The sequence below is a fragment of the Syzygium oleosum genome, unplaced genomic scaffold, assembly GCF_021117445.2.
Source record: "Syzygium oleosum isolate NSW1041296 unplaced genomic scaffold, Sole_v2.1 Sole_v2.15, whole genome shotgun sequence".
In the NCBI taxonomy this organism is placed as follows: Eukaryota; Viridiplantae; Streptophyta; class Magnoliopsida; order Myrtales; family Myrtaceae; genus Syzygium; species Syzygium oleosum.
In genome coordinates, this window is record NW_026607499.1 from 6966633 (window position 1) to 6990654 (window position 24022).

The 24022-nt window shown below is 40.5% G+C and overlaps 4 protein-coding genes across 6 annotated transcripts; 2 read left to right on the top strand and 2 right to left on the bottom strand.

Moving 5' to 3' along the window:
- Nucleotides 1-896: 896 nt before the first annotated feature.
- On the bottom strand, nucleotides 897-2660 carry LOC130140081 (RNA polymerase II transcriptional coactivator KELP-like). Its single transcript, XM_056318452.1, has 3 exons — nucleotides 2391-2660; nucleotides 1915-2020; nucleotides 897-988 (listed from the first exon to the last, which is right to left on the bottom strand). The coding sequence occupies exons 1-3, from the start codon at nucleotides 2658-2660 to the stop codon at nucleotides 897-899; spliced, it is 468 nt and encodes a 155-aa protein (XP_056174427.1).
- Nucleotides 2661-4170: 1510 nt separating this feature from the next.
- LOC115675488 (uncharacterized) lies at nucleotides 4171-6869 on the top strand. 3 transcript variants are annotated; one of them, XM_056318185.1, is made up of 3 exons: nucleotides 4171-4518; nucleotides 5190-5420; nucleotides 6364-6869. In XM_056318185.1, exons 1-3 carry the CDS (start codon nucleotides 4259-4261, stop codon nucleotides 6572-6574), a joined length of 702 nt encoding a protein of 233 aa, XP_056174160.1. In that variant the 5' UTR covers nucleotides 4171-4258; the 3' UTR covers nucleotides 6575-6869. The 3 variants fall into 3 exon arrangements, with proteins under 3 accessions (XP_056174160.1, XP_030454035.1, XP_030454037.1); XM_030598175.2 differs by having other exon boundaries at nucleotides 6450-6869; XM_030598177.2 differs by having other exon boundaries at nucleotides 6396-6570.
- Nucleotides 6870-7036: 167 nt separating this feature from the next.
- LOC115675487 (probable inactive ATP-dependent zinc metalloprotease FTSHI 1, chloroplastic) lies at nucleotides 7037-12977 on the bottom strand. The gene is made up of 15 exons (XM_030598174.2): nucleotides 12047-12977; nucleotides 11879-11963; nucleotides 11342-11776; nucleotides 11177-11230; nucleotides 11015-11080; nucleotides 10338-10433; nucleotides 10143-10271; nucleotides 9766-9818; nucleotides 9375-9570; nucleotides 9026-9140; nucleotides 8682-8956; nucleotides 8370-8453; nucleotides 8147-8259; nucleotides 7810-8059; nucleotides 7037-7632 (listed from the first exon to the last, which is right to left on the bottom strand). Exons 1-15 carry the CDS (start codon nucleotides 12757-12759, stop codon nucleotides 7447-7449), a joined length of 2850 nt encoding a protein of 949 aa, XP_030454034.1. The 5' UTR covers nucleotides 12760-12977; the 3' UTR covers nucleotides 7037-7446.
- Nucleotides 12978-18728: 5751 nt separating this feature from the next.
- LOC115675656 (calcineurin B-like protein 7) lies at nucleotides 18729-23335 on the top strand. Its single transcript, XM_030598406.2, has 9 exons — nucleotides 18729-18923; nucleotides 20486-20596; nucleotides 21004-21086; nucleotides 21219-21278; nucleotides 21626-21734; nucleotides 21882-21934; nucleotides 22489-22569; nucleotides 22660-22772; nucleotides 22936-23335. The coding sequence occupies exons 1-9, from the start codon at nucleotides 18782-18784 to the stop codon at nucleotides 22988-22990; spliced, it is 807 nt and encodes a 268-aa protein (XP_030454266.1). The 5' UTR covers nucleotides 18729-18781; the 3' UTR covers nucleotides 22991-23335.
- The last annotated feature ends 687 nt before the right edge of the window (nucleotides 23336-24022 follow it).

The window sequence follows — 24022 nt, forward strand, 5'->3', positions numbered from 1 at the left end:
TCCTAGAAGTGCTCTCACCTGAGCACGCTTATCTTTGGAGTTCAAAGCTAAGCATTGTCATTATCTCAAAAGGCGCATTTGAGGTTTATTTCAATTTTCACATATAAATCTTAGAATCGCCCTCTCCTGTTCAATGTACAATTCGGTATATTACTGCCCCTTCGCCATCCTAGAGGCTTGCCAGAAGCCGCTCTTTGTCTGGGCCCTCTAGTCCCGGCAACCACTCCCCGCCCTTGTTGGACCGAGTGTTACAAGGAAGATAATGCATCGGGAAAATCTGTACATGGACTTAGTGTAATCGTAGAGATTAATAGAAGTACACAAGCCTTGCGTGTGTGGAAAAAAAAATTGACATCCGAAATATTTTGTGAATTGCAAAATATTCTCGTTTATTAATTAAGGGAAAGATGGTATTGACATATTATGAAGAAACTATATATGGACGGAGAAGAATATTTTTAAAATCTGAAATTTTGTGAGTAATAATGAGCTGTGATCAAATCATTTGCAGCTTCTCTAAGCTGGCGAGAGACGTGCAAGATATGGCAGTTTCAGGAGAAATGCATCACCTTGATTCTACTGCATTCGATGAAATGAAGGTCAATTCGAATTTATTTCCCCAGAAAAGGGACCAAAACAAGTATCATAAGTGAATGAAGATCGCAGAAGAGCTCGATACTAGACATCAGTCGTATCGTATATAAAGTATACACAGGCGACAATGCTACTTCCGGTGTCCTTGCGGCCTGTATCAGCATGTACTCATATCACGCAGCAAATTTATGGAGCTCAAAGCAGAGCTGTAATAGTCGGTTTCAAATATAAATGGCAATTGATGGAGGCTAAAGTTTTAAATGGGACGAGTCTGAAATCTTGATCTGAATGAAGCAGTCTCCCTAGGAGCCGGGTGTCATCTTCTTGATGGCCGCTTCTATGGCGGGCACCTTGTTCCTGAGGAGTGACCACTGGTTGTTGGTCAAGCTTATGCCTGCGGACGCGAAGGAGAGGAAAGCACATGAGAATTGCCCCAATCAAAAGATGAAGGATAAACCCTCTTGTTACCATCAAACATATGTAAGAAAAAGCTAGAGAGAGATCAGTTCTAGAAAAGACACCACCGGGCAAGCGTGTCAGCTAAAGACTCTCATATGCATGCATGCAAAGCTTCTTCATGGCATTGCTTAAGCTTAATCGTCAAAGGCTTTTGTGATGCAAATCTGAAATCAGCCTAGGATCGGCACTGGTGCAAATATGCTTATCAGGAGAAAAGGAAAACAAGCGGTATCGGCAAATTCCGACGTAGTAAGATAGAACAAGCTTTGTGCTCACAAATCCAAAAATTCATTCTAAGAAATACAAAACATCAATGGCAACATCCAAGACGAAGTGATTCAAAGTCCCCGCCTAGCTAGGAAATCCGTTCACCTTTTATAACAGTGATGATCAATTGCGAAAATGTCATGGGGGAAATCCAAAATCCACTGTCTATTGTCTTAACTGTATATCGGTCAACTGCTTGAAGCTTCTGCTCCAGTTCTTTCCTCTTGCGCTATTAGCATATTACTCTAATTTCACAATTCCTACATTGCACCTTAACCAAGATACGTGGGGGTGTTTATGGACCGATGAAAGTCTCTCAACTCGTACATTGCCTATTCTCCAATGCTCTCAAGGAATACCTCTTCATTCTGTGAGAACTTAATCTTCTGGAGGATCCAATATGTAACAATAAAACGCATACGTCGCACTTAAATAGCAAAAGCATCCCATCGGCGTGGAAACAGATGTATATCATCGAGACTAATTCACGATAAGGACTCAAAGAACATTCCGCAGGTGATCATCGCAGTTTGGAAAATGAAGATTAAACTACAGCAAAACCGCATGAGAAATCGAAGCGTGTAAATGGCTTACCCTTACGCGAAGGATGCTCTTTCCCGTCTTTATTGTAGTATTCCCTCATCGACACCAGAGTCTTTCCTTTGAAGTTGCCGACTGTCACTTTCCTGTTCCTAGATAGCTGTGAACAAATGCCAAGGAAACAAAACAAGGTCGCCATGGATTAAGATGGTTCAGCAAGTCATCGATGTTTAGTAGAAGAACGTGTAGGTTCATTCAATTCGACAAAGCGGAAATTTTTTTTTTCTTTTATCGAAGTTGGCCACGCGAACATCATCTCACGAGCTTAATCGACTCCGATCAGAGAAAGGAGAATTATCACATTCCACTGCATCAAGCATCGCAGTAGCTCAAGCCGAAAAGAGAGAGACTAAGCGAGGTGAATGGATGAAGTTCTCCTGAAGGAACTGAAGAGTTCCAAATCTCTCCAGCGTCACAATCTAACGGAAAAAAACGGATTAATGCATGGAGATCGAGAGAAACATGCTCACGTTGCAGACAATGAGGTCGCCGGAGTCAGTATACTCCGGAACTTCATCCTCGCTCGCTTCGCCGTCGTCCTCCCGAGCTCGTTCCTCCTCTTCGAGGAACGACTGCATGGCCTGGCTCACGATCGCCTTGTGCTTCGGGAGCGAGAGGTCGACCCCGAGCCTCCTGGACACCTCCATCCGCAGCTGGTGCTCGGTCATCTCGTCGGCATCTGACTCCTGCAGCACTTCGCGCACGGTCATTGCGATCAGCTGCTGCATAGCTGCAATCATCGTCTCTGCGTTCTTGTGCGAAAGAGAGAGAGACGGAAGCGAAGAAGAAATGAGCGGGAGAGGACTCGATGTTTTTCTCTTATATATTTCTCAAAATGCCACAAATAGCCCTTGAATATTGGCTCAATATGTAACGTGGTCTTTGAACTTTTAATTTATTCAATATCGTCTTTGAACTTTAGCCTAATGTTCAATGTGGTCCCTGAAATTTTAATTTATTAAATATGGTCCCTACTCTTTTGGTACATGTTCAATGTAGTCCTTGAACTATATGAAAATGTTCAATGTAGTCCCTGAACATGATTTAATGGAATGACTACATTGAACATTTTCATATAGTTCAGGGACTAAACTGAATATGTACTAAAAGTTCATGGACGACATTGAACAAATTAAAAGTTCATGGACCATATTGCATATTGGGTTATAGTTCGGGACCATATTGAACAAATTAAAAGTTCATGGATTATATTGTATATTGAGCCAAAGTTTAGGGATCATATAATTCCACGAGCTTTAGAAATTATTTTCTTCACAAGAGCAAACCCATTAATGAGTGTATCCATCTCATGCGACTAGGCTAAGATTTCTTGCCTTTTTATCGTCGGTCGAAATTCGGAAAACTTATCTGTGCCAGCCATTTCGTAAGAAGGATTTTTTTTAAGAGCATCATATGGACTGGCTGGCACCTGAAATAATTTTTTTTTCCTATAAAAGCCGAACTGGTGAGCATGTCGGGTATATAGCCCTAATGATTATTTTCGCAAGCGATGTTGGATTGGTTCTACACGTATTATTCTAATTTTGTGCGAAACCTTTTCTACACAAGTGAATTTGAGATCAAAAGTGGAAAGAAAATGTTAAACCGTTCGTGTACCTTATAAAAGTAAACGTAAATTTGTTTCAAAGAATTGAGAAGCTTTTAGTAATGATTTAACACGTGACTCGTCTTATGATGGTGTTGCAATCTTCAAGTTGAGATCAGTGACATATTTCTCTAAGAGTTTTTCACACCTGTTGTTCTTTGTTATATATTTTATCAAACGCATACATGAATTACAATGTCTTTCGTTAAGGAAAAATGGCACCAATAATCTCTAAATTCGATTCAATATGCAATGCAGTCCCTAGACTTTTAATTTATTCAATATAATCCTTGAATTATTGTTCAAGTTAGTCTCTAAACTATATGAAAATATTTAGTGCCGTCCTTCCATTAATGCAAGTTAACGTAATCAGCTGACGTGGCTTTTAATGTGTTAAGTTTGAACAATGGACCACAAAAAAAAAGTTACACATGAAATATTTTTTTTTCTCAAGATCAGGATACAATAATTTACATCATCAAACAACGTCTAATTAGTCGTCTGAACAAATGGAAAAAAACTATATTAAATAATTCACGAATTAAATTAAATAAATTAAAATTTTAGAGGGAACATTGTTTACGTTATTTTCTCTTCTCTTTTAAAATATCAGTATGAGAAGTGAAGAGGCTGGTGACTTGCGAGTGGCCATTATCATCTCTCTTTCCTGCACACTCAGGGGCGCACGGAGAGAGAGAGAGAGAGAGAGAGAGAGAGAGAGAGAGAGAGAGGATGGCGATGGCAATGTTCGCAGCTCCGCCGTGTCACCGCCACTGCTTCAACCGCGGAGCTTCGCGATCGGATTTGTGGGTGCCGTCGAATCGCATCCGTCGTGCTCCTACACAGCTCGACCTCTCCGCCTCTTCTGCTTCGGCTTCTTCTTCCGTCGTGGAAGACGGCCTCCCTCCTCCTCCCCCGCCGCCGCCGCCGCCTGACTCCGCTCCTCTCCAGCCGGACTCCACCGTTGAAGGCGGCGACGTCTCTCCTCTGAGGTATCTTCCCTCCCCACCCTTTTTCTTTCTCTCTCGCGATTTACACTCAGTGCCTTGCTGGTGGTCATAAAGTGACCAGAAAGAGATGGTGACAGAGGCCATTGCCTGTTGCTGGAGTATGTAATCAGCAGGTGGCCGCGGCGGCGGCAACGGTGGCAGTGGAACGGCAGCATGTGGTTCAATTTTCACTAATTATAAGTTAGCTGCATGAAATGATTGGAGCTCTCAAATTATGCTTAAGTAGTGCAGATTATAGCACCACAAGGTGCTTGGTAGTTGGTAGTTCATCTAGCCGAGAGACGAATTGTACCTCGTGTTTGCCATCAATCTTTCTTTGTTTGTCGGGTGGACCTTTCGTTGTTATCTGGTTCAATGGGAAGAGGGTACCAAACTAGGAACTTGCAGTTCTGTTGACTGTAGATTCTTTGTTATAGCCGAGTTAAATTGAAACCTATGTGTAAATGTACTTTACATAATGCCTGTGATCCTGTCTTGATTCGTTGTCTTGACTCATTGCTTGTTGCGAAAGCATGTCATCCTTGCCTATGCTTGTTAAATCTTGTGGTGAAAATTTTGACTCTAATCTGTCGATCTGCTCCTCCATCACCAGATACTAATTTGCAAAGTTCAAGAATTTCAGGATCATGCTGAATAATTACTTCCCTGTGCAGGGGTTGCAAGGCCTGCGGGAGAGAGGAACTGGAGAGGGGATGCAATGGAGAGGGGAGGATACAAGGTGGCATTGCGACGGTCCCAGGCTTTGGTTGGTGGCCAATAAAGGCTTACAGGCCTTGTCCTGGATTTGTAGCATCTGGTGGACGATATCGCCGGCGTGGGCAAAGCATGGATGAGGTTGCTTTTGGAAGAGGCGGTTCTGCAACTGGTGATGAATCAGAGTCAAGGTAAAGGCATTCATTTTGTCTGCCTTCATCTCTGAGGTTTTATGAATTTTACGGCGTTGCTGGAGGGTCACCTAAGTGATTATTGATGACTGCTGGATTATTTTTAGTCAATGTTGTTTTTAGTTTGGATCAAATGGCTTTGAGTGTTTGAAACTGAATGTTGGCTCATTTGTAAGTTCGAGCATTAATTTCCAGGCATGAGGATTAAGAAATTCTTCTGGTTTAGGTCAGTGTCCAAACAGAACGTCTAGCTCTGAGGATGACATCCATTTGGAGTCTGTACTCGCATATATACCAAATTAATTTTTAGGTTCTCCTATGCAGGTAGTCTTAATATGCTCCTTATAAGTGGAGAAATCAAATCTTCCTTCAGTGCAGCGAAATCTGTAATTTGCTGTGTTTTGTAGGACAACTTTAGTTTTGACAAGCAACGACGTACAAGTATAGCTAATGTGCAAATGCAATCCTGGATAGTGCTTAGCAAAGATAAGACCTCCTGTTTCGACCTCATTTCCTTAGCCTCAACGGTGTTGCACTTTTCTTTTCTTTTACTCCCCTCTGGGGTCTGGGTTTGTGAATTTTCCTAATCCATCGTCGGACAACCTGCCCGTATTGTTTATTTTTACTTACAACTATCATTTCCACTTATGCTTGAATGGTTTGTTGTGATTTTGTTTATGCCTATTCCCTTGTTTTTGGTGCTTCAATCACACGAGTGAATTTCTCGGTTAATCTTGAAAGCTTTGAATTCTTATTGAAAAGCCTGACATTTTGTGGATATCCAGATCATAAAGTGTGGCTGTGACTTCCTTTTTTTTCCTGTTTTTGTGAACTAGCCCTGAATTTTTGGTTATAATAGTGAAGCTGAAATAAAATGAGTTTTAAGCCGTAGCTCTCTCTCTCCAATAATCACTTCCTATTAGGGTTGATGGTGACAATTTAGGAATTACTGGAATTCTATTGCATATTTTTTAGTTCTTGAAGCATCAACATGTTTCGAACTGGGTAAGCTACCGATGAATTCTACAGCAAGAAAGGGCGAGATCGGAGGAAAGTCAAGAGGTAATATCACCTCTCCCATCATGATGGCCATACAAGTTCACGATCCTACTAGTCTCCTGGGATGCCCGAAAAGCTGGAAGAGAAGAAACTGAAGGGATGAACGAATATCGCCTGTCCTTGTCTTAGCTACGTCGGTTTCTGATGCTTGGACTGCAGGGTTTGGTGATGATCACTGTATCTTTCTTGTTTACTACTTTCTTTTGGTTTGCACTTAACATCAACAAATATACACATTATCTTTGAGTCTTGAATTTCTATGCTTTTAACTGCTCTGCTACCGGCAAACAAAAAAGTAACAGCTCTGCAAGACAGCAAATAATGTTGTACCTAATTCCTTGGATGGTTTATCAATATTAGAGGAAAAGAAACTACATGGTTGAATTTGAAGCTGTTTATTTTTCCCCATTTCTTCATTTGCATTGGTAGAATTTTAAGTTCCGTTGTCGGTTCACTTTTGGATGATTCAATCTTCTCCCAAATGCAACTCAACAGGCATTAGCAGAGAATTCAGGAGTCATCTAGAAAACTAGACTTGAGCTGGTACAATATCCTACTGACCAAAACAAATCTTCTGATGAACAATTCCTGTAAATCATTTACAAAAATGAACAAGTGGTTTGTCTTTCACTTATGTTATCATTTTACTTAAACAACTGCTGTCCTTCCCCTTATAAAACTCATAAATACTCTAACAGCTACAAGAATCTTAAGCGCCAGATAACCATCTCATTTCTGAATACTGACACAGAAGTGGCTGACAGTTCTCTTAGGTCACACGTTCCTCTCTTTTCATGGACTGAGCTGAAGCAAATAAACACTGAGCGCGATGAAAATCGCCATGCTCTTGTCATTCACGCTATTTCTGAATGCAACCTTTCATATGAGACGAGGAAATCACTCACTGGAGAGTCCTCTCTCACACCCATCAAGGGATCTACTGTATTGAGCCAGGCCACATAATGTTTCACAGGCTTTGTTCTTTTGACTGAGATACAAGCGCGTACTCCAAATCACTTGCTTCTTGTTTGAAGAACGGAAGACTTCCCGGATTTTCCTCCCCCAAGAGAAGGCTCACAGGTGTTTGTGGAGGATATTTATTCAGAATGAAGTCAATTTCCTCTCCACTGATTTCTTCCTGGTTGAGGAGAACCTAAAATACAGATCCAAAGGGCTCAGGATTAGTACTATCTTATAAGAGCATGAAACAAATAAGTCCACACACTCAGCATCCCTCACAATTTAGCTCGACTCTAGTTTCATTTGGCCCCAAGATTTGAAGATACTGAAAAATCTAAAACAAGTACTCAGATCACATCGTGTATTTTACCTTCACAGCTTTGAGCAGGGCCGCATGGTGCCTCCTGAGCAGAGAAACAGTCCTTCCATACATGTCGCGTATGAGCTCTTCAGTCCTTTGAGCAACCTGATCGTCCAAGTTGAAATTTATTGGCGGTTCAATCAAACCGTAGTCGTCATAGAGCGATCCTTCAAAGTCCAGCCTCGGTCCAACAAATTTGACGTTCTTTCTCCAAGGAGGTGGCTCGCCATGGATGACCATCGGATTCTCCAAATTCCATCTGTTAATGGAGCACGGAACAACCCCGTATTAAACACCATGACATGTTCGAAAAGGAAATTCACTGATTACAGCACAAGGGACCGACATTGTCAAAATTTTACGAGCAAGCCAAGAAGCATCTGCAAGATACCCAACGGATGCTCTTGATGTATCCCGTCCATAAATAACCTCTTCGGCTGCACGTCCTCCAAGCAAAACCTATAGTTCGAATACAGCAGGATAAGGACACAATTCAATTTAATCTATTAATAGAAATAAGAGGAAGGGAAGATACACCAGCTGCCTACTAGCCAAAGAGAGTGTCATACCTGAAGGCGATGAAGCAGTTGTGGCCGGCGCTCAAACATATATTTTTCGTCATCAAGTCGATGAAAGACAACTTGAGATAATGTCTGCATGTTCACAAGTCAACCATTCAGTAATAAGAGGAGCCCTAAATAAAGCTTCAAAGGAAAATAATATAGCAAATCCGATGATAATACTGATTGCCTGGTAGCTAATGGCACCAGCAGGTAAGCATCCAACATAATGAGTTGTTCCAGGAAATGAACATGCTGAAGTCTCAAGTCCTTGTGAAAGAAGAAAACAGGATACAGAGGACTTGGGAACAGAAAGAGGACCTCTCCACGAGGGATGATTGAAATCCGATCACAGCACTCGACATCGGCGTTCTCGTATCTCTTCAGAAGATGAGAAGTCATCGCAACTCCTACTTCAGTGGTAGCTCTCCTACATTGTCCTTGATGACCTAACTCTATTCCAACACGTCTTGGTCCAACAGTGAGTCTATCGACTGCATCGTCCATATCTGATCGAAGAATTGATCCGTGTCCTTTCCTAACTGCCACTAGAGCAGCCTCTTGGACAAGCTGAGCCAATTGTGCTCCGCTCCATCCTATCAATAATTCAAACACATATCAGATATTGAACCAACAAATTGATAATAGTTGAGAAACATAGCTACCTGGCAAATTCTGTGCATACGACGATAAATCAATGGTCTCTGACATCTTTACTTTGCTTGCATGAATTTTTAGAATATCATGTCTCCCTTTTGCATTAGGGGGCCGTATCTTAATCTGCAGTATACACACAATACGAAAATAAAGAAAAAAAAGTTTAAAACATGAAATAGTCCAGTTAGCCACCTTACTAATTCTAAAAACTCAAGACACCCAATATCAAGAACAGCCTTAATACCAAGTACGAGTTTTAACTCAAAGCTTTTTCCTTTTTCCTTTTATTTCAATTTCTCCTTGGGGTTCAGTGTAGCTAAAATAAAGTACAGCTACTATTTACTAACAGAAACAAACCTTACGATCAAAACGACCTGGACGAAGGAGTGCAGGATCTAATAGGTCCCTACGGTTTGTAGCTGCCAGAAATATCACACCTTTTCCAGTATCAAACCCATCAAGCTCTATAAGAAGCTGATTCAATGTAGTTTCCCTTTCTTGAGTTCCGGCGTTGTACAGGTGATCTGTGGATTCCTTGAAGATTCCTTGACGCCTGATCAAAGATAAACGACAAAACAAGAAGACAAGCAACAGTTATGGGCTTACCATGCACAATAGACAAGCTTTAATTACTACTGCAGTGACAACTGTCCCTGCCAAATCACAGGCAACTGAGGAATTTCCAGATGACAAAAATGTGACAGGAAGGGTTCAATCAATCAAGAGCCGGCTCAGATAGAAGACTAACCTGGTTGCTAGGGCATCAATTTCGTCGATGAATATAACTGAAGGCTTATTTACCTGCAAAAACAGATAAACCTTGAAATCAGAAGACCTATCAGAATAGTTAAAACTAAAGCGGTAAAAGGATGTTGACAATTCCAAAAGCAGGTGAACCAACCCACTCGACAAGTGGATGTACGTTACAAGGTAACAGCCCATAAAGTTGGGTGTAACATACGAGAAAGCTAACCTCTGTCACATAAGTGACGCAACAAAGAGCAAACAATCACATCAAAATCTTTCGAAAAGTTAACAAAATTCCACGATCCTCAACTCAGTATAGGCCTATTTGTTAAATTAAGGAATTAATCCTTTACTCGAATAGTATGGACAATATAATACCTTAGCTCTCTTGAATAAATCCCTGATACGAGCAGAACCGACACCGACTAAAACTTCAACAAATTCAGACCCAGCCATTTGATAAAATGGAACGCCAGCTTCACCAGCTATGGCTTTGGCAACCAGCGTCTGCAGAATAATAGAAAGGGTGAGAACAGCCAAAGGTATTTGCAGGAGAAACCAAATAAAACCAACCTTTCCACACCCAGGAGGTCCCTCCAGAAGGACACCATGGGGAGGCTTGATTCCCATTTTATCAAATAGTTCCGGATTCTTCAAGTACCTCACTAACTAACCAGCAAAATAAACGGAATCTGTGAGCTTCTGCTGGATGATGGTAACAAATCAAAAGCACATTATGGAATTACAATATATTGATGTCATGAAAGAGCAAAGTACTTTATAGTAAGTAAGGCCCCTTAAGTATAATGTGTTCTAAACAGGAAATTTGGGGTTAAAACGAGATTCTAGTTAGCGCTATCGTTTGCACGTTTATGTATGCAAAAATGTCTATGTGTCTGTTTCAGGCTACAAACAATGATAATTTCGAAATTTCAGTATGAACTCACCCTTCGAGCAAAAGATTTAGTTAGAGATGCAAATATCACACATGCTGCATCTAGATTATCTAACTTTGTAAGGCATGATTTGCTAGAACAATATTTTCATCATGTAAAATTGCCAAAGCTCAGGGAATACATGGAAGTGTTGAACAAGTAAAAAATGCTAGATTCAAGTCTTTAAATAGTAGTTATCCAAAGAAAACTCTTGTACCATTTGTCAAAGATAACTCAAAGGGATCATTCAGTCAGGAACAAAGCAATAAATTAGCTGTTCTTACAAGTGAATACCCATAGAAAAAGAGTGATTACCTCTTGAAGTTCCTCCACAGCCTCATCTATCCCTGCCACATCACCAAACTTTACTCCTGTTGAACCCTGGAATATTTCATCCACAGAGAACATTCTAAAAAATTAGTCCAAATTCTACACCAGCAAAGAATGCTTGGATGCAAATTACAAAACGAAACTAACATCAACACGAGCTTCTGCTTTGGATCTTGAAAAATCAATTCCTTGCCATAGATCCTGCATAATGACAAGCGATGTCACGCAAAGAATTTAATGGTTAACAGACGCTAGAACATTGCTATTGCATCACACTACAAGCAAGCGAAAATGACGAGAGAAGAGTAGTACCCATTTCCTGAAGTTCTTAGGTCTTCTCGACAGAGTGAAACGTACAAGAAGGACCATAGTCAAAAGAACAATGCTTATTGGTTTTAGCATTTCAAGGCTAGCCGAGACACCACCAAATGTGTAAAACTCGTAAAATTTGGAGAAGATCCCTCCATCACTGAATAGATCGACAACATTGTCCCACACTCTCTCAAAAATGCTAAAGATAAGACCGAGAAAGAGCTTGAGAAATGGTCTTGCTATTGGCCACACAATATATACTGTCGTGACAAAGATGAAACTGGTAGCAGCAAAGACTGCTGAAGCCAAAAAACCCCCTACTACCACTGCAGCAGCAGCCATAACAGCTGTGATCATCCCAAACTCAACCATCATTCTGCTTGATATGGAAGATGCCACCGGATGAGGATATTCTGGTAACTTTCCCACCCAAGACTACAGAAAATGTTATCAGCAAGAATGAATGGTCAGAGGAATTCACCATCTCTAGTCCCATTTACGCACAAAACTTATGAAGCAAATAATTAACTGAATTACCATCGTTTGCCTCTCTATTTCATACTGCGGACCATTGTATTCCTCCAGAAGAGCTTGAGCTTCACCCTGATTCAGCTTCATAGCCCTACAAACAGCTACATGGCTCAACAACCAAAAAATGACCTCGAAACAAAATATGTGGCGAAAACTACAAGTAAGGAAATATACCATCGAGTTCTATGCAAACTCCTATCCCCAGGGATCTCTTTCAACTCTACAATAAAATCCCTAAACCCACTAGCCGTCGAAATGCCGGCAACCTCCTTCGAAGTCAACAACTTGACTTTATCACTTTCCATAGCTTTCCTGAAATCCTCCAAGCTCATCTTGGGCAATGCCTCCAAATTCCTGTCGAACTCCTCTTCCTCGGACAACTCTTCGCCGAAGACTTGCTCGGGGACGTACAATTTCCCCCTGTACTCCCTCAGTATGTCTTTCAAGTACACCGACTCCTCTTTCGCGGCGGCCTCAACCTTGTTTTGACCCTCATCACTCCCTCTCTTCAGTCTACCTCTCGTGTCCAGTGCCCTTCTCAAAATCTCAAACAGACCCACATCAGCATTTTTGCTCAAGTTCTCTTTTTCCTTCAAAGTATAGAACTTGTCCCCTACCAAGTACTTGGGCTCAGCCTGACTAGGGTTCTCCTTCAAAACCCTAGCCACAAAATCATCCCCTTTCGGAGGAGCCGAGTCTGAGCTCGATTCGCACGAAACTTTGAAGAACCTTCGAGTTATTCCCGCCCGCAACCGAATTCCTCGAACGGAACTCGAGCGTTCTAGTCCCCGCCGAGAGATAATCGGAATTGGGCACAACCCATTCGAGCATACGCGCGGCTTGGCATAGAAAGCCCTAGACGATAGCATAGTGTCGATGCTGCTCATGTTCTAGGGGGAATGAACTTCGATTCGCTGGGCCGTTCGGCTACGGTTTCCGATGCATTACGCTCGAAAGGTCGCGACTTTAGCGCATTCTCGCGAGTTTCATCAAAAGGGGCTGGAGCAAATTATCAGTTCGATCGAGCTGAAGCGAATTGCCATGGATGACGACGATGTTCAAGCTCGAGGAAGAAGAAGAAGAAGAAGAAGACATTGCGAAGTACTCCTCCTCGGGTTTATCCAGACCAGACCGAAGTTCTGCCGGCTGCAGCTGTAATGGGTCGGGCTGAAATGGCCCGCAAAAAGCGGCGGTGAAGGACCGGGTCGGGTTCAAGCCCATTCCGGGTAAGCTACATCTTGGTCACTCTCACATTTTGAATTATTACTTTCGTTTACCCCCGCACCCCGACCTAAGCAAGTCGTTAAAAAGCTTAATCTAAGACCTCGTCCGGACTTCTGGATTCTTGGGATGTTAAACTTCTAAACGGTATTCTTTCTTCCTCATAAAGATAAATGACACACGGGGAATTAGAAGTGTGAGGCGTGCGGGCACCGATACGTTAAAATAAGAAATGCATCTGTAGAGCCCGTCCCATAAGATGGGAACAGTTTGCGAAGGCCTCGTAAGAGCGAAAGCTCCTTTCTTTTGGTGAGATTACCTCTTAACTGAGCACTAAGGATTCAAGGGTACTCTCGTTTATCCCCAAAAAGCATAGACGATTCTCTCGTTTCATTAGGAAAAATATGAGATCAATTACTTTTAGGTTATCAACTTTTATCATTAATATAACTAATCGACATGTTAAAAGTATCCGCTCTTGGACGAGATCACCAACCTTAATTTTGTGAGAGTTATCAACTATTCTTCATTGAAGTTATCGATTACTTTTAGATTATCAAATTTTATTAGACTCACCCAGCCTCGTTTATTTGATCGATTTTGAACTTCCAATTTTTCTAACATCTTGCAAACTTTTGCCGAAGTTGTTGACTCTCTCTATCGAATTACAAAAGAAATTTCTCTATATCGAGGTTATCATTATAATCGAGTTCGAGACATAATGTTTGTTTGAACCAAAATAGGAAAAAATCTATTATGCTTTCAAACTCGACTAACCCAACTTTATGAAGAACGCATTCTTTCTCAAGACTTTTGAAGTATGACATTATGTATAGAGCCAGTTTTCTTTAATTTTGAAAAGGGCGAGGGGCGATCATTAACGTGGTTAGTGGCTACTCTTTCGGCATAAGGTCTAAAATCGTGGGAAGATGTTCACTCAAAATTACTCACCACCCATTTTTATAAACGAGACAAATCCTGCCAAACTAGCTCCATCGAGATGTTGGAAGTCCAAAACCCATCGACCACAAACAAGAAACATGCACTATTACTACAAGTGAATTCGAACTTGAAATACAATGTCGAAGGTGGACATCGACATGATAGGTTGCGTACATATATACATGTGAAGCCCAACGATAGCAAAATAATCATGCCCCCAAATATTACCCGCAAATGGTTGATAGAATATGAATCGAAGACTAAATCTTGATAATCCCGTGCAACAATGCATTCTCGTTTCTACTCTTAATTGACGGACAAATTGAAAAATATAATAGCAAATACATAAATGAGTAATGACCCTCGGTAGAAGCTAGTTCGGCTCGATTCGGTTTGATTTTTGCCGTGACTTTTATTGGGATTTATCATCCGATGATCTGCATTTCTGATATTGACCCTGAAAAAGAAAACGGTGGGTACAGCTAGTCCGGGACCAGACCCACCTGGCGTTATCGGCGGTTTTTCGTTCCATGGTGCCAGGACTATCCTAGGCCTTTGGCCAAGTTACCGTCTCTCTCCACCTATCTTTGTTTCCTAGGTCAGCTCTTTTAACACTAATTTGAGATTACTTTTCACTTGTCAATCTGGTCAAAAGATGGATCATCGACGCAAGAAATGGAGACAGGCGAAGAATTACTTTCTACATTACCCTATAGCAGAAGAGGCTGGTCCAAGCGACAATTCAGGGTGCTCGAGCGACCATTTGATAGTAAAGGATACTTATTTACGACCGTTGGCAAATTAATCTCTTCGGGAGCGGAAATGAATCTTGTAATAATATTGTAGTGAGAACAATTCATAAGTAGGTGTGTTTGTTTAAGTGAAAGAATCTTTCATAAATTAATTTTCTGGCATTTCACATGTTCGGTTTGTTGAAAATGATTTCTCAACGGAAAATCATTCATGGTCAATGAAAATATGCGATACTTAAAGATAGGAAAATGAATCCCTATCTCGAAAAGGGGAAAATATTATTTTTGAAAAATGATTTCTTGGAAAAAAAATTTGTTTCTCTCGAAATTTTCCCTGAAACAAACTATTTCATCAGAATTGATCCTGCGACGAAATACCTTTCACTGAAAGTCGTTCTTTGATTTTTTTTATTAAAGGAAACGGGTTCGGTGACGACTCCTAATAGGAAGTATCACGGGTAGACAAGAAACAACGATAACTTCACTTTAAATAGAATTGTACAAAACAAACCGTGCTAGAATTTAATCGAAGATAAAACTTGGAAAATGCAACCACTTCGACAGAACCGAATGTGAACAAATGATGCCGGAATTTAATCGATGATAAAGCTTGAGAACACAAAGATGTTATGCTATAATTCAATCGACAACGCAACACCCAGAATAAAGGTACATGCCGAAATTCAATCGACAACGCGAATGTGGAAACTGCAGCTAAGAAATACGATTGACTTTAATTGACAACGCAAGTGTGGAAATTGAAAGTACAACGTAAGAAAGTAAAAATAATTGAAAGAGAGTAAATTTGTCTGTTTGTATGCGGGGGCATTTCCAATGGACGAACAATAATATTTACAATGGTTGTACTATAATAGTCTCGGAGCAGTTCTCCTATGGTTGTAGCCATGTTCCCTCTTCTCCGAAAGTTTGAGCCTATACTCTCACAATGCCATAATCTTGTCTTCCTACAGTTGTTCCTTTTTAAATTGAGCCTTAGTTGCTCCATGACCTCCATCACTCTCTTCTTCAACGACTTTTATCTTGTAATTGCATCCGGATGCCGTTTACACGTTTAACTTTCTCCTGATGCTTTAATCAATAATCTATCGACATTGTTGATCGATACCTTTGTTGGCGATCGCTAACCACTCTCGTCGTCTGTCGACAATGGGTCAATAATGATCATCGATGTGTATTAATATCAACAATATTTCTCGCAGTCATTAGACAAAGGGTCACGTGCTTTATACTTTATACTCTAATCGAGTGCTTATTCATATCGACGATCTAATTAATTTTTGCTGCAAACACACATCCACCGTTGAGGAATCATTTGGCAATTGGAGTTAAAAAAAAAGTAAATAAGGGAAGCTTCTTAGCAACTTCCTAAAAATCAAAGTGGCATGCTGCTGCTATTGTCACAGGTAGGGGTGAGCATAGTTCCAGATTCTACCCTGAAACTTGAGAACCTGACCGATGGGAACCTGTAGGTTCCAGGTTTCAAGGTATGTAGCATAAGTTTCAAGTTCTAAAAATTGGAGAACTTGTCTTGAAGGGTAGGTTCCAAGGTCTAAGTAGGTGGAACATGGAACCTGGAACCCAAACGAGTTTTTTGTGTTTTTTTTTGTTTATGTCTTCACGTGATCCTGTGGTGTTTCAAGGCATTAGATGATGAGTGTATAATCTGAAATCACCAGTCTGAGCTTTCATTTTATGACTTGTTAACGTTTCATATTTTTCGTGTATCTAAATATAAGTTGTGATCAGTGGATCATAGTAGCAAGTTATGGTCATTAAAGGTGATGATTTATTGTAATTGTTCAATTAATAATACAGATGGAACCTGAGTAGACCTTGACACTAACCTGGAACTTGTGATGGGGTAGGTTCCAAATTCCAAAAAATGAGGAACATATTCTCATGGGTAGATTCTAGGTGGTACCTGTACGGAACATGAAATCACTCACTCATCCCTATTATCGATTCACGCAATGACTTCTTATTTTAATTGTATTTATTTGAACTGTAATGCTAGGAAAACTAGTCTTTTGTATTCTCTTTGGTGAATGACAAGCTTGTTCAGTATTATGGCATTTATTTTCATTTTGTTTAACTAAAAATGAAATAAAAAAAATAACATGTTAGACCTTGGAACCTGTGACGAGATATGTTCTAGGTTCCAAAAAATAAGGAACATGTACCCGATAGTAGATTTTAGGTTTCAGGTGGAACCTGTAAGGAACCTGGAACCGCTCACCTCTAGTCACAGGATGGAGAGACGAATGAGATGATTCAAGAGCTACTTCAAAATCCTTAATGAAAAGTATAATATGCTTTGCTTTCATCAATATGACATAAGTATCCAACTCGCCTAAGCCGATAATGGAGGTCAGATCATTAAGTTAGGTTGATGTCAATGTGGTAATTGGTATCGATCCCGTGGATACCGACAATCTTACCAAACCACATCTTTCGGTCTGATATCTTTTTTAGTATGATCTAATTAGAATGAATTATGCCCTTCAGCTTGTGCTCAAAACTTTCTGAATTACTAAAATCAAAACGAACACAATTACAAATAAATTAGATGATTTGGAAACTCCAAAGATCACCAGCTTAAGCATTCGAACCAAAAGGAGTCGACTTTTCTTAGGATGGAGATGTGTTCTTGTTGGATTTATGTGGCACACTCCTATTTTTGGTAGTACGAGGAAAAAAAAAAGGAACTAAAATTACGACCATTTTATCGGTAAACTAAAGGGTTTGAAATACAGAGAAAATACTAGGTATTGGTAACTTTAGGGGAGTGCAATGACATCATGTGCCATGAAAGAGTGCAATTGCCTCTTTCGGTGCTTTGTCAACTGAAAAAGAAAGTTCATCCGCTAGTTCCAACAATACGGGGTCCATATATAACATTACAAAGCATTCCTCATCAACTGTCGAGTCTCACCTGGATTTCTAGCTTGCAAAGATACTCACCGGCGGCTATCTCCGGTGGTTACATTCATCGGTGGCCATGGGCGGTGGTGGGACGGATTCAGAACCCCCCCTTTATAGTCCATTCTTTTCAATCGACTTGAAAAATCTCAGATTTAGAGGACTAAATTGCACAAATAAGAAAAATTAATGGACTATAATTGTACTTAACTCTTAATTATATACAAACATATATACAAATATATCGATTCGACCCGGATAAAAAAAAGGCTCATGCCTTCGACGAAAAAAAAAAAGAGGTTAACGCCCTAGTACTCAATAAATAGGGCTTAGGTCAACTTGCATGCTCGTCACAACACGATTAAGGCTAAAATACATGCAATAGCTCATAGAATCAATTCAACCAGCTGGTTTAGGGTATAGAACTGAGAACCAGTAACCAAACTGGTCGATACCGGTTCCCAGTTTCGGCATCGGAAACTGTATCAATTCTCAAGTTGAACCGGCTTAGTTGCTCACCGCCAAAAAAGAACGATTCCCATTAGATTGGAGATTTTTGTCGTGTTCTCTCTCACTCGGTGGACCGGTTCTCAAATTAAGGGGTTGTCTACCCATATATTTTCCGCATTCGATTATTTTGAGGTTTATGGAATGTCCGTCGTTGGACTGTTACTTCCAATGCGCATGTTGTCATTTTTATGGCGTGCGATGGACCATGTTTTGAAAGTGCAATTGTTTGTGCCGGCTCTTTCTTCGGCGCTCTAACAATAATAAAAAAAAAAGTCTTTTTTATACACCCGAGTATGCCACGTCAGAAATGGGTGGGCCCATGTACCGACGGTGACAGAGCGACACTTTGCAGATCCAACGTCTGATTGGATCTTCCCCCGCACGATGCATGCGGTCTCGTACGCAACTGCAACCCAACGACCAGCTTTTCCAGATCAAAAAAAAAGAAAAAGAAAAAAAAAAGGAGAGGACTTTTTAAAAAATTAGACAAAGAACAGGAACGTTGAATTTCGCAGGTCGCGTCGTTTATAAAAAATAAGAATGCATGACTTGCGAAAGAGATTGCAACACAGCAATACAACTGCCGTTCAATCCCAGCAACTCAACGCACGGCCGAGACGGAGAAGAAGAAGAAAGAAGAAAGAAGAGGAAGGAAGAAGGAAGAGACGAGAAAGCTCCGAACCCAGGTCACTGTTACCGCTGCTCATGAATCGTGATCGACTTAATCGTGCTGCTGTCACGAAAAAACAGAGTCTTGGCGATGTTTGCTTGATCTGCTCCAATCTGTTGCTTCTCCCTTCTTCTTCTTTTTTTTACTTCTTTCTTGGGCTTTCTTTGGGTTTTTAAAGCATTCCCTTCTTGGGTTTTATGATGCATCGAGAGAATCGAACAGTGAAAAGGCGTTGCCCAATGCCTACTCGTCTCGGATCGGATGGGTCCTACAGCTTTATGAGTTGGTGAAGAGCGCATAATCTCTGTTTCCTTATTAGTGTGCAGTCTTCTTTTCTTTGGTTTGGAAATACATGGCTCCTTCTATTATGGCCCCTTTTCCTGCTGCAAGTGCTTTGGCAAGCTGTAGACTCAATCGACAGCACTTTTGTACAGTGTACACATGAGGAATTAGAGATCGTATGCAGAGACGGAGAGGGACTTATAGCCACTAAGCTTTGGTATCAAAGTTCTATATCCCACCTTTTCTTTGGCAGTTTAGCCGAAGTAGTCAAGACTTAAAGTTGCCAGAGTCGATCAGGCTTTTAAAACTTAGGAGATTTAATTACTGTAAGATGCTTTTAATTTATTTCCAAATGAGGGATTCGGAGAAACTGTTGCCTTTTTTGCAAATGGCGGCATCATGCTGATGTATCACTAGTAATTGGTGTCATCGTGGTGCTAGATTGGTGTCCTGGGGGGTCCGTCTCCAGTCGCGTTGTTGGAAAAACCCGGGATAGTATTCCCTGATAGTGATTTCGTCTATATAAAAGTAACATCTCACCACGGTTCAGTAGTCTGGGTAACTTTGTACCATTGAATCAGTAATGGTAACTTTTGAAGCACATCAGGTAATGATTATGATGGGACTATAGAAAAACCCGTCTCTACCGGTCTTCCGTAGTTCACAGGCACAGCAGCGAGTTCCAGAATTATCATTAACTGAGGGAGAGAGAGAGAGAGAATCATCTGAGTTCATACTTGTTCCACAGCAGTTTCATATGTTTCCAATCATCTAATTCTGGAAACCATGTCAAATTTCAGTATAACGAGGGTCGTAACTGTCTCCGACTTTGGAAGTACAATTAAGGATGGCCCCGGCTACAGCAGCTTAGATAAGAGGTCCCAGATACTGTTGCTAATTAAATAAGATGCTAATTCTGAATCACTGGTCGCCAAGATCATGGTTTTCACCCAAAGTACTCTGATCATCCCTTGTATATTTATACACTTGCAATGCCAAAAGATATCCCCTTCGAGTCCTTCTTTGTTACGACTTCGCACAAGCCCTGCCCTGTTGCAAGCCTTGCTCATTTGAACTTTCTGAAACTTAATTTCCGAAATCCATTCCGTCAGGAATCATATTGAACTATGCCCCCTTGAACTGAGATTAGATTAAGAGAGATGTGAACTGGGCACAAGCATGAAACCTAGGAAGTACTGTCTGTGAGAGATGCTTGACTTCAAAACATGCATGCCTAAGTTCCTAGTCTATTAACCATCAAAGTTTTCAAGTCCTCCTTTCTGCTATTGTCAACAGGCACAACTCTACCTGAAGTTATGCAGTCGCTCTTCGGCTGCTTTTGCATGAGGAAAGGTCAACCAAAAGCTGGTTATGACGATCCAATCATTCTTGCTTCGGAGACACCTTGTAAGTAGGAATTCAAATAGGTAACAGTTTCAGTCACTCGTTCCCCCTTTTAGGTGACACATAATATAAACAGGTTAGCAAGTCTAGACACCTTGCACTTTCAATGTAGCATGGACGTCTTAAGTCTGATGGAATTAGTACACTGATCTTATGGATGGATATTCAATTTGCAACATAATAGCTGCCTATGTTCATCTTACTTGTTAGCAAATCTGCTTATGCCCTCATCACACAACTGCAGTTTAGATTTCTATGTACTGTCATCAACAGGGACATGATATTGTTGCTCCAATTAGCTCATATAAGCTGATGGACTGATCTACACTTTCAACAACTTTTCTCTGGAGTATTTTTTTCTTATTTGTGAAAGACGTGTCATAATCTTCACATTATGATCGATTGGGCAGTTACTGTGAATGAAGTGGAGGCTTTGTATGACCTTTTCAAGAAACTAAGCAGTACCATAATTGACGATGGTCTTATTCACAAGGTATCCTCTTGCTAATCTAGACTGTATCAGGAATTCATGCTTTGGTCTATAAGATAGAAGCACTCCCCTTTGACTAGGTTTCTAATTCCTATACATCACATAGATTTACTTCCCATCTATTTGCTTGAACAGGAAGAGTTTCAGCTTGCACTATTCAGAAACAGTAACAGGCAGAATCTTTTTGCAGATAGGGTGAGTGCATATGCTTATCTTTTTCGTAATTTTTTTCCTTTAGGAACATAATTTCTATCTGTAAATTCATTCTTCAGTGGATATACCTGTTTAGCTTCTTCTAGGCGCTCGACATGTGAAATCAAAGTGGAATTCCTGTTGGAATTTGTCCATCAATTTTAAATTTCAGACTTATCATGCATAGATCTGCAGATAAGAATCCTTCGGCCTCAGCTATATGTTGCAGTATTTGGGCTTGTCAATATTAATTACTGCTGTACTATTTTTTTCTAGTTGCACGCTGTCTAAAATTTCACCAAGCATGCCCCTTTATTCTTTAATAACCTTGGCCGGAAACTTAACTGCAGGTATTTGATCTATTTGATGTGAACCGTAGCGGGATGATAGAATTTGGAGAATTTGTCCGGTCATTAAGTGTCTTCCACCCAAATGCTCCTGAAGCAGACAAAATTGACTGTATGATCTGATTAAGAATCTCCCTTTCTTACTGATTTTTTTGGTTGTTTGGAAGTGAACTAAAGCATACAAGAATGCAATTTCTGCAACTGCACTTCAAGATCGATAAGGATTTTATCTGACTTGGATGACATTTTTTTTTCGCAGTTGCTTTTAGATTATATGATTTAAGGCAGACTGGTTACATTGAGCAAGAGGAGGTAAATACATGAGCAGTACTCTAATGCTTCTGCCTCTACAGTATGTGAATAGTTCTGTAAATACATGAGCGGTTCTGACAAGCTTCTTACAGTAAAACATGCAACAAAATTCTTTTTCTTGCTGTTTGGACCTCTTTTCTCAGAAAATCTAATTTTGCAATTTAGGAGTGGAAATCTTGTTTAAAAAGATATTACACTGTCTTTAGAAATAAAGGTAGAGAAAAAGAAAGAGAAGTTGTTGTTATGACCTTGAATATGATCTTGATTTACCAGAGATCGTTTTACATTTTGTTTTTCAACTGGCGTAATCATCAAATCATAGGTATGAGCAAGTGATGGTAGTTATTTGACCCAACATGCCAGTCATCCAACCATCTTTCGGCCACCCAAGTTAATCGTGCACTAGCTTCTCTAACTTGCATTGCATGATTGCCTATTTGGTCAAGTTTAACTGCAAACTGCTACAACTGGCCTGCTTTTCCTCTGACTGTCAAGTTCTGACATCTTGTTATTTAATCTTCCCAACATCCATCGGCTATATCCTAATCCAAAAGTTGAAGGAGATGGTACTGGCTCTTCTCAGTGAATCAGATCTGACACTTTCCAATGAGTGCATAGACACAATTGTTTGTAAGGTATGGGACGAATCTGCTGGATTCTGTTCTCAAATTGTACGAAGCAGTCATGTTCTGTTGTTCACGCTCTTGTTCGCCTTGTCTTGACAGACAATCACAGAGGCGGATACAAAAGAAGACGGGAAGATCGATCAAGAGGAGTGGAGAGAGTTCGTGACGAAGAAACCTTCCCTCATGAAAAACATGACTCTTCCATATCTAAAGTGGGTACTTAGTTTGTGTACACCTGTAGATATTGCATGCCATGATCGCACTAAAGTTCTTATTTGGTCATTATCTCCACAAACAATGTTGAATTGCATTGTCGAATGACGCGATCCGCAATCCCAAAGCTGCCAATTTCTGATTACAGTTTCTACTTTTCAGGGAGATAACCTTAGCATTTCCAAGTTTTGTGATGAACACTGAAGTTCAGGATTAAGCAGAAAGGTATTGGTGCAAGACTCCATTTCCGATCAAGGCCGGTCATACCAAGAAAGAGTGATCCGGTACCATGAGCCATTTAACTCTCTCGGTGCACTGGGTGCAGCACAGAGAAGATAATTGAAAAATGCACAGAACTCTGGCTCTGCCAAGCACCGAGTGTCGGATGAAATCATCGTGCAGCTAGAAATCTTGCGGCTAATTTCTCCCAAGATTCAATCGGTGTTTCTGATGTATGACCAACTCAGATGGAATTAGATTGACATCCAAGTAAACACACTCGTTGAGAGTAAACCTAACTTGTTAATCTGTTTATTGAGCTGGAATACAAGTGTTGAGTAAATGACCCGGTTACAATCGTTATTTGTGTGCATCATATCAGGAAGAGATTGGTTGCACAATGCTCACTGTGAACTTCAAAAAGGGTGGCTATATTTCTACACCAGTAGTAACTTCTTTGATGTAGAAATATTTTGAGTTCCTCTCGGAGGGCCAGCGATCGGCCCGAGGAAGAAGGAAGGAAAAAAAAAGAAAGAGAAAGAAAAGAAAAAAAATAAAAAGAATAAATAAATAAAAAGAAAAGAATAAATATTAAAAAATTGTCAACGTCAACGCCGGCCACACCACGTAAGATAACCGGCGTCCATGTTAGCGATTTCTAACCAAAATTAGCTGGATGGACGGAATAGGCACAAATGCAAAAGGTTTGGGACTCAATTGACTAAAAACAAAGATTTAGAATTAAATTGTCACAATTGCAATATGTTTATAACTTTTTTGGTAATTCTCCCACACTAAATCAAGTCTTAGAGGTTAAAAGTTATCTTTAAGTTCATCATATTGCGGGAAACATTTCACAATTTTAAAAATCAACATCCAGTTTCTGGAATCACTTCCAGGTCCCCGACTATCGTTGATCGGAACATCCTCATTGACTATATATGCCATCCAAAACCGGGTCGTCGAGGGCTAGATACGGGACGTCGGCGGCTAGACTTAAAGACACTAATGGATGAGTCGTGACAACGAA